The sequence below is a fragment of the Nestor notabilis genome, unplaced genomic scaffold (assembly GCF_000696875.1).
Source record: "Nestor notabilis isolate BGI_N333 unplaced genomic scaffold, ASM69687v1 scaffold512, whole genome shotgun sequence".
Classification (NCBI taxonomy): domain Eukaryota; kingdom Metazoa; phylum Chordata; class Aves; order Psittaciformes; family Psittacidae; genus Nestor; species Nestor notabilis.
In genome coordinates this window covers 36,178-48,710 of record NW_009919445.1, presented here as the reverse complement: position 1 = coordinate 48,710, position 12,533 = coordinate 36,178, and the positions used below count along the sequence as shown (strand labels likewise).

Here is a 12,533-nt window from a genome sequence, read left to right as displayed (position 1 = left end):
CTATCTTTTTCCACTCTGTATTCTAGCTTGGAGAAAGCTACATTTTCAAGCAGCTTTTAAATGACAATGAGAACAATGTAAGTGTGCAGTGGGTCTTTCAATAATTGCCTTTTAGAATTGATTTTTATGATTTTCACGAGTAGCAGAGAATTTACTCTGTAACAAAGAAGCTTATTCACACTTTTTCACTGTAAGCACCTGCCTTGTTTCCTCAGGCACCTTTTCTCTCATTTCAGTGGGAAGCAATAAGCAGGACCTGGCTCACAGCTTCTGCACCCTCCAGCAACTTCAACCGTGTCTCTGCTTATGCTGTCGCTGTTTAACCTCCCAGTTTAGATCCCTGAAGCTATTTCACAACAGGGACTGTATGGAAGAACTCCAGATCTTCCTCAAATGGCTGCTTATTAATTGCATTTGAATACTTATATTTATAATGAGCCTTCTGAAGTCAATGGAAAGGCTCTCGCTGCTTTGATGTGGCTGGAATGGGACAGACTGGATTGAGACTGATGCGGTGGAGCTGTGTGCCTTGTTTGTAGCCAGATTCTGCTTGGGGTTGCCAAAGTGAAATGCAGTGTAAGCTGGAGTTCCCTCTGTCTGAGCAAGGATGTGTTTCCTCTCTTGCTGGTCAGCGTGGCCTGTGTGCAGCAGGACAGACAGTAAGTTTGGGAGGTCTTCACCTTTCTTAGGCTGGGATGTCAATAGTACCCAGCAAATAGAACATTCATTGGATATACAGAAAAACTGTTTCATCTGTGGCCTCATTTAGGGTATTTTACCTGGTATTATTCGGTGAAAAGCAGTGACCATAATTACAGAGATGTTGTGGTACATATGCAAGGGTAGGGTTAAGTCCTGTGGACTATCTCAGCTCTGCTGTTTCATCCAGAATCTTCACGTGGGAGCTTTATTGAGCAGTTTTATTTTCTTGGTTGTATCTTGGCTGTTCTAAGTATCTGGGTATGTGTATGCATGTGTAATTGCATTTAATTAGCTATAATTCTTCCTTAATTTTGACTTTTCTGAAAGTACCTGTAGTTAAAAGTAATGGCTGGGTAGTGACTTGTATATACTACTTGTTCTTGGTGGCTCAAAATTCGTCACATTTGACTATCAGAGTGCTGCACACGTAATGAAAACCCTGTCTTCTTTCCAAACACTGGAACTAAAAATGAGTTTTCAGTATGCTCTGAAAACAAACAAGTTTAGGCTTAGTTGGAGCTACTGGTAAATAAAACCAATAATTTCTGTATGTGATTCATCTTCTTCTGTAAACTTAGTCAAATGTGTGCATCTGATTTTGATTTTTTTCACTGTGATTATTGTTCTGGGCTATGTGCATGTGTGTATAGATGTGGTAGGATCTCATAGCTTGTTATGTTACATAGTTATTTGTATGTGCATGTACATGCACATGCATACATATTACACACTCATACATGAAAAAATACAATCCAAAACTGGTGTGGTTGTTGTGTGTGTATGTGTGTGTATATAATGTCCTCCCTTTTTGTGTATATAATGTTCTCCCTTTTTGGTTTTTAAAATACATAGTGAGTAGCTGTTATTAAGTAATTTTGACATGACACTTATTGATCACCTATTTCCTGTTTTCTCTCTCTGTCACAGGGTGAAAGAATGATGTGATGGAGGTGAATATGGGCCGCTGGTCAGGCTCACGGCCACCTCCGTTATGCCTTGCCCTTCTGATTGTTAAGCTCTTGGCCTCCGTTTGCCAGGTTGTTCATGGGACCACTCCACTTGGTTTTCACTTTACACATTCCACTTACAATGCTACGGTGTATGAGAATTCTGCAGCCAGGACCTATGTCAACAGTCAAGCGAGGATGGGCATTACCTTGGCTGACCTTTCATGGGATATCAAGTACAGGATAGTGTCTGGTGATGATGAGGGCTTTTTTAAAGCAGAGGAAGTCATCATTGCTGACTTTTGCTTCCTAAGAATAAGGACTAAAGGTGGGAATTCTGCTATTTTGAACAGAGAAATCCAGGACAACTATTTATTGATGGTGAAAGGGTCTGTCCGAGGTGAGGACTTGGAAGCGTGGACAAAAGTGAACATCCAGGTGTTGGATATGAATGACTTAAGACCTTTGTTTTCACCAACCACGTACTCTGTCACAATAGCGGAAAGCACTCCTTTAAGGACTAGCATTGCACAGGTAACTGCAACAGATGCAGATATTGGGTCCAATGGTGAATTTTATTATTACTTCAAAAACAAAGTTGATCTCTTCTCAGTTCATCCTACGAGTGGTGTTATCTCTTTAAGTGGACGGTTAAACTACGATGAGAAGAACAGATATGATCTTGAGATTTTGGCTGTGGACCGCGGGATGAAGCTTTATGGAAACAATGGTGTAAGCAGCACTGCCAAGCTTTATGTTCACATTGAACGTATAAATGAACATGCACCAACGATAACTGTGGTAACCCATGTTCCCTTCCCATCAGACAAGGAGCCTACCTATGCAGTTGTTAACATTGATGACCTAGATGAGGGAGCCAATGGAGAAATAGAATCTGTTTCTATTGTGGCTGGAGATCCACTAGAGCAGTTCTTTCTGACTAAAGAAGGTAAATGGATGAATGAGTACAAAATCAAAGAAAGAAAGCCTATTGACTGGGACAGCTTCCCATATGGCTACAACCTGACTCTCCAAGCAAAGGACAAAGGATCTCCTCAGAAATTTTCTGCGGTCAAACTGGTCCATATTGCTAGTCCCAAGAAAGAAACTATCCCCATGAAGTTTGAAAAGGAAGCCTACGATGTTTTGATCAGTGAATTTTCTCCTCCTGGTGTGGTGGTTGCAATAGTTAAGCTGATATCTGAGCCACAAGGTGTGGAATATAGACTAACTCCAAGTGAGGAAGCTGAATATTTTAAGATCAATCCCAACACAGGCCTTATTACTACTGCTCGTCCTTTGAAAATCATTGAGAAGGACCTCTATGAATTAGAAGTATATACGAACAAGGGTGGTGATTTAAAAGCGCACGTTACTGTCAGGTTAGAAGATGCCAATGATCACACTCCAGAGTTCCAGCAGCCCTCCTACAGCGCGTTCATCAATGAAAGTGTCCCTGTGGGATCTACTGTTTTGACAGTTTCAGCAGTTGATAAAGATAGGGGAGAAAATGGCTACATAACATACAGCATTGCCAGTCTGAACTCACTACCGTTTACAATAAACCAGTTTACAGGTGTCATCAGCACATCTGAAGAACTGGATTTTGAGTCTTCACCAGAAAGCTACAGGTTCACTGTGAGAGCTTCTGACTGGGGTTCTCCCTACCGCCACGAAAGCGAGGTGAATGTCACCATATACATAGGCAATGTCAATGACAACAAACCCCTCTTCGAAAAAGTGGCGTGTCAGGGAGTGATTTCCTCTGATTTTCCTGTTGGTGGCCACATCACTGCTGTTTCTGCGATAGACATAGATGAGTTAGAGCTTGTGAAGTACAAAATAATCTCTGGAAACGAACTTGGCATTTTTTATTTAAATCCTGACTCTGGTGTCCTGCAGCTTAAAAAATCTCTAATTAATTCTGGCATAAAGAACAGCAATTTTGGCCTTAAGATAACGGCAACTGATGGAGAGAACTTTGCTGATGCTATGTTTGTCAATATTTCGGTAGTTCATGGGAAAGTGTCTTCAAAGACCTTTAGCTGTAGAGAAACTAGAGTTGCTCAGAAGCTGGCAGAAAAATTACTCAAAAAGGCAAAAGCAAATGTGAAGCTGAATTTGGAAGATGGTTTTCTCGATTTTTATTCGGTGAACAGGCAGGCACCGCATTTTGACAAATCCTTCCCTACTGATGTAAAGGTTTCAGAGGATCTGCCAGTTGGTGCCACCATCCTGAGGATAAAAGCCTATGATGCAGATTCAGGCTTTAATGGAAGAATACTTTATACAATTTCTGATGGTAACATAGATAGTTGTTTCAACATTGACATGGAGACGGGGGTACTTAGTGTTCTTATGCCCTTGGACCGTGAGAAAACAGAGCTTTATGTCCTTAATATTACAATTTATGATTTGGGTAATCCACAGAAGTCTGCGTGGGGACTGTTGACTGTCACTGTGGAGGATGCAAATGACAACAAGCCTGTTTTTTTACAGGACAGTTACTCAGTTAATATTTTAGAAAGTACAAGCCTTGGTACAGAGATTATCCAAGTAGAAGCCAGAGATAAAGACCTAGGAGCTAATGGTGAAGTGACCTACTCAGTACTGACAGATACCCAGCAATTTGCTATCAACAGTTCCACAGGAATGGTGTATGTGGCCGATCAACTAGACCGGGAATCAAAATCAAACTACACACTGAAGATCGAGGCTAGGGACAAAGCAGAGAGTGGCCATCAGCAGTTTTCCGTTGTGCCTCTGAAGGTGTTTTTGGATGATGTCAATGATTGCTCACCAGCCTTCATCCCATCCAGCTACAATGTGAAGGTCCTTGAGGACCTGCCGGTTGGCACTGTTATAGCTTGGTTGGAAACTCATGATCCAGATCTCGGACTGGGAGGCCAAGTCCGTTACTCGCTGGTGAATGATTACAATGGGCGGTTTGAGATAGACAAGGCGAGTGGCGCCATCCGCTTGAACAAAGAGCTTGATTACGAGAAGCAGCAGTTCTATAACCTGACCGTGCGCGCAAAGGACAAGGGGCGCCCGGTTTCTCTCTCTTCGGTTTCTTTTGTGGAAGTTGAAGTGGTGGATGTGAATGAAAATCTCTATACCCCCTATTTTCCTGACTTTGCCGTCATTGGATCTGTAAAGGAAAACTCCCGCATAGGTACAAGTGTTTTGCAAGTTGTTGCTCGAGATGAGGACTCTGGAAGGGATGGAGAGATCCAGTATTCCATCAGGGATGGCAGTGGCCTGGGGAGATTCAGCATAGATGAAGAAACTGGTGAGTTTCTAATTTCCTTTTTCCTTTTTAGAGGTTTTTGCGCAAGCAAAGCTTAGGAATAATTATGTTCTACTTTTAACAAGAAGTTAAGTTCTTCTTAACAGGCAAGCTGAAATTATAAATAAGAATTTTCCAGGTACAGCGATGACATGATTTAATTACCTGGTTACATTCATCACTCTGTGGGTGTGAAATAATACACGTTCCTTTTCAGCAGCTCTTTGATGACTCCATTTAGAAAGCAGTGATAGTTACGGAACAACTTGCTTCCAGTCACTGTATTATCTGTTGATCATTGTAAATTACTCAGGTCACCTCCACAGAGTCACAACACTCATGACCTTGAATGCAGTGTTACAGGCAATGAAAGGAAATAAGGAGCATGAAACAAGAATTATGTCATCCTGAAACCTATTTGTGGTCTTGTCCTTATTGTTGTTGTGAGTCATTTTTCATGGGAGTTAGCAGTCTGGAATAATACGCCATTCTGTATAATATGCTTTATTGTGGCACGCTGTTCATCAGTGTAGGCATGCTTATGAACCGGTAGAGATACAGGGGAAGATGCTTAACTGTAAACCAGTTGTTGTAGCTTTCCCTTGGTGGTGGTGGTATGGTGGACATTGATCTTATAAAGCATTATTAATAGAAGGAAGATTTTGAAGACGCTGAACTTCACTGTCATGCCACCATATTGGAAAATGTGGAAAATACAGAGTATAAAAGGCTGTCTAGTAAACCACTTAGCAAACTGGTGGTTTAAATGTCTGATAGCTGTGGGGAGTCATGCTGCAGCTGTGGTACGAGGAGTAGTGAGGAAAACAGAAAATATTAGTCAACAGTTTCAGAAATTATATTAAATATGTTAGGTCTGTGGGTTTACTGTGGTTTAAGCAGACTTTGTATGTCTTTTTCTAAAGCTTTTAATTGAGAATGTGGTATTAAAACATAAGATTAGAATGTATGTTTTGGCAAATTCAAACTGTTTAATCAAATGTCAGCTTTCTAAACTGAACATTATGAAAAACAGATGATATTGCAAATGCTGTGGATCGCATCTGAGCGTAAGCAGTGAGAAATATTTTTCTTCTATTTGTGCCATAGTCTCTCTGCTGCAGCTGTGCACAGATGATAACAGTCAAAACCTTGTGTCCAGAAACATCAAACTTGAGCGTCAGAAGTCAAGAGGGCACCTACTCTAATTTCCAGAAACGTTAAGAACTCGCGTATCCTACAGTCGTAATAGCAGTTGAAGGCTTTTGTGCAACGTTATCTACCCACTTGAACATGAATTTCAGTTTTAAGCTACTACATTTGAAAAGTTTGGCCTGCCTGCTTTTTGAGTAGCATCAACTTCAGTTAAATGGGTTCTTTATAAAGCAATGGGAGATTGGTCCAAATACTGCAGTGTTGCTCTGGGAATCTCAGGATTCAGCATTCATTGAACTGGAAGGAATTGGTACTGGCATGTCACTCATTAATAAATGAACCAGGTTTTTACCCTATGCCTAGACTAGTAGAGGTGATAACCTATAGTAAGTTAGGGGCCCTGTTCAGTAAAGCACAAATCATGGACCTGTTGGAGAGGGTTGAGAGCAGGGCCATGAAGATGACTGGAGGGATGGAACATCTCTCCTATGAGGAAAGGCTGAGATAGTTGGGGTTGTTCAGCCTGGAGAAGAGAAGGCTCAGAGGAGACGTTATTGTGGCCTTTCAGTTCTTAAAAGGGGCCTATAAGAAAGATGGGAAGAGACTTCTTAGCAGGGCCTATTGTGATAAGATGAGGAGTGCTCATTTTAAACTAAAAGAGGGGAGATTCAGGATGGATGTGAGGAAAGAATATTTTACAGTGAGGTTGGTAAATGTTGTCCAGAGAGGTGGTGGATGCACCATCCGTAGAGACATTCAAGGACAGGCTGGATGTGGTTCTGGGCAACCTGATCTAGTTGAAGATGTCCCTGCTCATTGCAGGGGGGTTGGTCTAGACGACCTTTGAAGGTTTTCCAAGCCAAACTATTCTATGATTCTATGTGTTTTGACATAAGTGGGAATTGTTGTCAATATTCCACATTAAGCGTACTTAGTTTCCTTCCAGAACTGAAATCTAGTTTGTGCAGAGAAAAAAGCCCACAACCCCCAAACTTTAAAGGTTGCAAATATTTGTCTACCTTTCACTCTTTCAGGAGTATTTTCATGAAAATCAACCTGTGCTGTTTCACTAAACTGTTCCAAAGTCATTAAATAGTCCAGCAGATCGAAAGATGTTTGGATTCTTCTTCTATCTGTTTTCCTCACCTCTTCAATACAACTGAAATCTTCTTGAAACCAACTTGGAGAACACTTGGTGCATAACTGCAGCCAGGGCCATGTGGAGAGCAGGGGTTGGAGATTCAGGCATTACTCCAAGTCATGCTATTGTAAGGCAAGTGCAGAACTTGACCTGCTGTGTCAAATAGGGCACAACATTAATATTCTGCTATTGAACTGGTGGCAACTTAAATACTGCTGAATGATGAATCAGATTTCTAGCTGTAGAAGAGGACTCGAGTCACATACTGAATTAATTTACCAAGAAATAGCTGTTTATTTAGTTTCAGTGCAGTTCATTTGTCACTTTTAAACCGACCGACTCTATTGGCTTGTGCATCCTCTCTCCTGAAATTTGTGAAGGTAAGCAGGAGCACGAAGTACAGCAAATCAATATTTTTGGCTGCCTTAATGAAAAGAAGACTGCAGCATCCATTATAATCATTAGGATATAAACTGGGCCAAATTCATCCTGCTACGTGAGCAGGCTGGACTCCAAGCAAGTCTGTGATTTTAGCAAAATTCTGCTCAAGTACATTATTTGAATTCTGCAATATCTTACATTAATGGTGTCAACTCATGTGCTGAGTGTGATGTACCTGTGTTCCCTGAGGCACAGGAGAGGATATGGTGCAGAGATGCCCAAGGAGAAGTTGGCCTTCATGGTGGATCCACACTGCGCCATGCTGCCGCACACTTGGCTTGGTGACTTTGTTCATGTTCCACCATAGATGTATACAGGTACATATAGGTGCATCTTATGAGAAAAGGCTGAGGGAACTGGGGTTGTTTAGGCTGAAGAAGGGGGGACCTTAATCACTCTCTACAACTGCTTGAAAGGAGGCTGGTCTCTTCTCCCAAGGATCAAGTGATGGGACAAGAGCTAACAGCCTCAAGCTGTGCCAGGGGACATTTATATTGGATATTAGGAAAACATTCTTCACCAAGAGGGTGATCAGGTATTGCAACAGGCTGCCCAGAGAAGTGGTAGAATCACTGTCTCCAGAAGAGTTCAAACAACGTGTATATGACGCCCTTAGTGACATAGTTTAGGGGTGGACTTGGTAGTCCTGGGGTAGCAGTTGGACTTGCTGATCTTAAAGATCTTTTCTAACCTAGTTGATTCTATGATCTAACTCCACTAAGGTTGACCTGGCTTTTGGTGTGGGGTCCACAACAACTGTTCTCCATTCAGAACTGAACAGTCTTCCTGGTGAGTGAGCTTAGGAGTCTCACCTGTATTGGCCAGTATGGATTTCTCTGCATAGAGTATATGTGCAATTCTTGGTGCTGTTGCAGTTTGGTAAGATGTGCCATGGGGAGAGCCTGGAATTTCCTTCCCACAGTGCTGCTCTTTGCCTTGTATCATAGAAAACTGGTTTTGAGGATTGTTGTTGTGTTACAGCATTCACTGTAGTTCACAAAGTACTCCAGTTCATACATGGAATTAACCAGAAGCATAGTGAGTGTTTGCCAGCTAGAAGTATTTGAGGAAGTGAAATTTTACTTGAATTTGGTCCCACAGCCTTGTGAATCACTTCCAAATTTGTTTCAGTGAATTTATTTTCCTTTTCCAGGAGGCAGAGCCAGTATAAATTTGTAAATCAATAAAATCTCTCCTGAAATAGAAGGCAGCAGTTCCTGACCTCCTCCAACTCCATCCCTGGTTTCTCACTAGTGCCCTAGCCAGCAGACTAAATTTCACATGGATTTACAACTCAACGCATGATTCATAGCTAAAAATCTGGTTTAAGACTTTTCTGGAGGGGGAAAAAAAAAGGAACCTTTTTTTTTAATAGAGAACTCTTCTTTATTGATTCCTGCCTCAATGGAGATTGAGTTTGTTACGAGCCTAGGTAGTTCAAACTGTCTTCATTGGGCTATTTATTGACTGTTGATATAAATGTCACAAGCTCGCCATTTAAGATCCCTGCAATGAGGAACATAAAATGTGATCCTGTCATTTATGGATTCTCTCTTTCCTTCTGTCTCCTGCTTTTTTATTTTTGCATCCCTCTCATTTTTGGACTCAAGAGATGTAATCTGTATGATGAAATATAATCATCTACAGTCAGAAGTAGTCACTGCAGGATTTCCTCATAGTCAACAGAGAGAAATGGGCAAATGAGAAACATGATTCATTTTACCCTAAAGTAAAAGTAGGAAATCAGTTGGATAAATCATATCCTAAAAATGTGCAAAGGTCTTTTTATGACTAGCTCAGAGGCAGAGGTCTATGCTAAACACCTTGCTTTGGGCAGATGTTACCCATTCCTGTTGACTGTAAACCCAGAGGGGGGCCACAAAGATCACAGAGGGCTGGAGGCAGGCTGAGAGAGTTGGGTTGTTCAGCCTAGAGAAGAGAAGGCTCCAGGGAGACCTTAGAGCAGCTTCCTGTGCCTAAAGGGGCTGACATGAAAACTGGAGAGGGACTTTTGACAAGGGCCTGTATTGATAGAACAAGGGGGAATGGCTTTAAACTGGAAGAGAGTAGATTTAGATTGGATATTGGGAAAAGATTCTTCCCTGTGAGGGTGCTGAGGTGCTGGCACAGGGTGCCCAGAGAAGCTGTGGCTGCCCCATCCCTGGCAGTGTTCAAGGCCAGGTTGGACACAGGCGCTTGGAGCAACCTGCTCTAGTGTGAGGTGTCCCTGCCTGTGGCAGGGGTTGGAACTGGATGAGCTTTAAGGTCCCTTCCAACCCAAATCATTCTGTGATTCTATGACATGCTGTCAGGTTTACATGCAAGGTAATTTATGATGACTACTTTCTACCAGGTTGCTGGTTTTAGACTAATTTCAGGAAATAAACTCTCAATATGATACCCACACAGAAATGCACCTCTAGAAGTACAAAAATGGAAAGGTTTTTAAGAGTATAGGGAATGAGAGTTACACAACTAATATTTTATGATTTTTCATTTTCTGAGAATACTTTGCTAGACAGAGCATCCCACCTTCTTTTCTATCTGTAGAAGTTACCAAGATCTGGTGCTTTGATCTTAGTTGTGGAACCTTCCCTCTATGCAACTCAGGCTATGGAGACGCTCAAGCCATTTCGTCATCTCTAGTAGTGCTTCCTGCCTGGTGTGTTCCTCCACACTCTTCACCAGTCTGCTAATGGCAGTTCTGTAGAAGATAATTGTGTAAAAACCCTCTATATTTCCAGATTATTGTAACACAAAACGAGGAGAGATCTGTTAAAGATTTTTGTGGAATGGCAGTGTGCTCTGAGTTTTCATTGTAGTGGTAGCTCTCATAGATATAATGACTCTTCTGGAAATGGTCTCTGTCAGAGGTCCTCCACTGTCTTCTTAAAAGCCTTGATTTTCTCAGCTCTGGTATGTACACCCTCATAGTGTTGATGCACTACAGCAAAGTGGTACATTTTTGCTGTCTCAGAAGCTGGTGGTGAGCCCATCAGATGCATATGGGTTTATGATACCACCTACCTTGGGTGACTAAATATCATCTAGCGGTACCTCTTTTCTGGCTGCAGTGGAGACTTGGACTTCCTAACTTCTCTAAAGGTTGAATTAGATGAGATCAGTCCTAGCCTAAATGCTGAAGTCTTCTTATTTTTTAATGATTTGTGGTTCAGCTAAACAGCATTTTTGACTCAAGCTCCTCATTTTAATCTGGCATGTGTTTCTGCTCTGCGCACAGTTGATGTAACAGCCTGGCATTCAAAGAGTTTCTATATTTACCCCTGCACTACCCAGGGATGTACTAGTAATAGCAAATGTACAGAATGACTTCTAGAGGAGCAGAGAGACTAGACACGCTCAGCGTGTTTTGCTGCAGAGACTTCTGTAGGCTTGATGGGAGTTGATATGGCAGTGCTCCAGGATCACAGAATCATAGAATGGTTTGGGTCAGAAAGGACCTTAAGATCATCTAGTTCCAATCCCCTGCCATAGGCAGGGGCACCTTGCACTTGACCCATTTGCCCTGCCCAAGGCTCTGTCCAACCTGGCCTTGAACAGTGCCAGGGATGGAGCATTCACAACTTCCTTGGGCAACCCATTCCAGTGCCTCAACACCCTCACTGGAAAGAACTTCTTCCTTATATCTAACCTGAACTTCCCCTGTTTAAGTTTGAAGCCATTACCCCTTGTCCTATCACTAGAGTCCCTAACAAAGAGTCCCTCCCCAGCATCCTTATAGGCCCCCTTCAGATACTGGAAAGCTGCTCTGAGGTCTCCACGCAGTCTTCTCTTTTCCAGGCTGAACAGGATGACTAATTCCCCTGTATAGGTGGGAAAACTGAAGCAATAAGTCTGCTGCTGCTTCTTAGAAAAGGATTGAAACATCTTCTTAAGTCCCATTGAAATTGAATACGGAGATAAAATAGTGCTATTAATGAAATGGTTAGGGGATCTTTAATGTTCTTGCAAAGCCCATAAGTAGGGACTTAAGTAATGCTTTCAAAACTTACTAACCTCATTTCCTAAGGTTATTCAGGAGTCTGAGTCCCCTGATTTTCATTGGGACTTTAAATTTAGGCATTAGCCAGCACTAATTTTCACCCTCATAAAGGCCCTTTTGATAAGAATGCAAGCTGGAGATGCCCCTATTAACTTGTTATCTTTAGGTGCTTTCAGCCCTGAAATTCAAATTAATAAGCTAAGCCTGTCTTTCATAGCACTGAAATCTTGAAGATACTATTAAATGGAGATGGAGTTCAAATTATTACAGACTACATGGATTTATTTGTGGTGCCAGGGATAGCAGTCCGATCTTCTATTTTGATACCTTTGAAGGTACCTCAGGAGTGATAGAAATTCATGTCAAACTGTGGCTAGAGTCTAAAAAGCAGCCAGTTAGTGTTGGAAAACCCTAATCATGGCTTCAAACGACTAATAATGGAAACTAGAAATGCCAGATGATATAGTTTACAATAAACCAGACCTGCCTGCAATGTTACACCTATTTGGCAGAAGGGAATAAATTTATTGCTTCAGACTTCTCTCATCTTGTCGCTGTCTTCTAAAATAGTTTGTGGTTATTGTGTACGCAAGTTGAAGGATAGTTTCATTTATTACAGTTTGAGTGGTCTGATAAATATTTTTGTGGGGCCATTACTAGTATTTCCTTGAAACAAAATTAAGTGAAAATGAAAATGGATTGTGAGACAAGATTTTTTTGCCTCTCGCTTGTTTAATTTTATGAAAACTTGTAGGAGCTGGTGGATAAACCCGGGCAGACTCACTGGTAGAACTGAATTGATTGTAGAGTTGTGAGGCATTAGTATTACAGATGTTCTTCATTTTCCTGGTGAGTGTA

The 12,533-nt window shown here is 41.6% G+C and overlaps 1 protein-coding gene across 1 annotated transcript; it reads left to right on the top strand.

The window, feature by feature from the left end:
• Positions 1 to 2,096: 2,096 nt before the first annotated feature.
• On the top strand, positions 2,097 to 4,941 carry LOC104402348 (protocadherin Fat 3-like; the record flags this gene model as incomplete). Its single annotated transcript, XM_010010215.1, has 1 exon — positions 2,097 to 4,941. A coding segment is annotated over exon 1 (2,845 nt), but the record flags the coding sequence as incomplete, so codon positions are not given.
• Between the last annotated feature and the right edge of the window lie 7,592 nt (positions 4,942 to 12,533).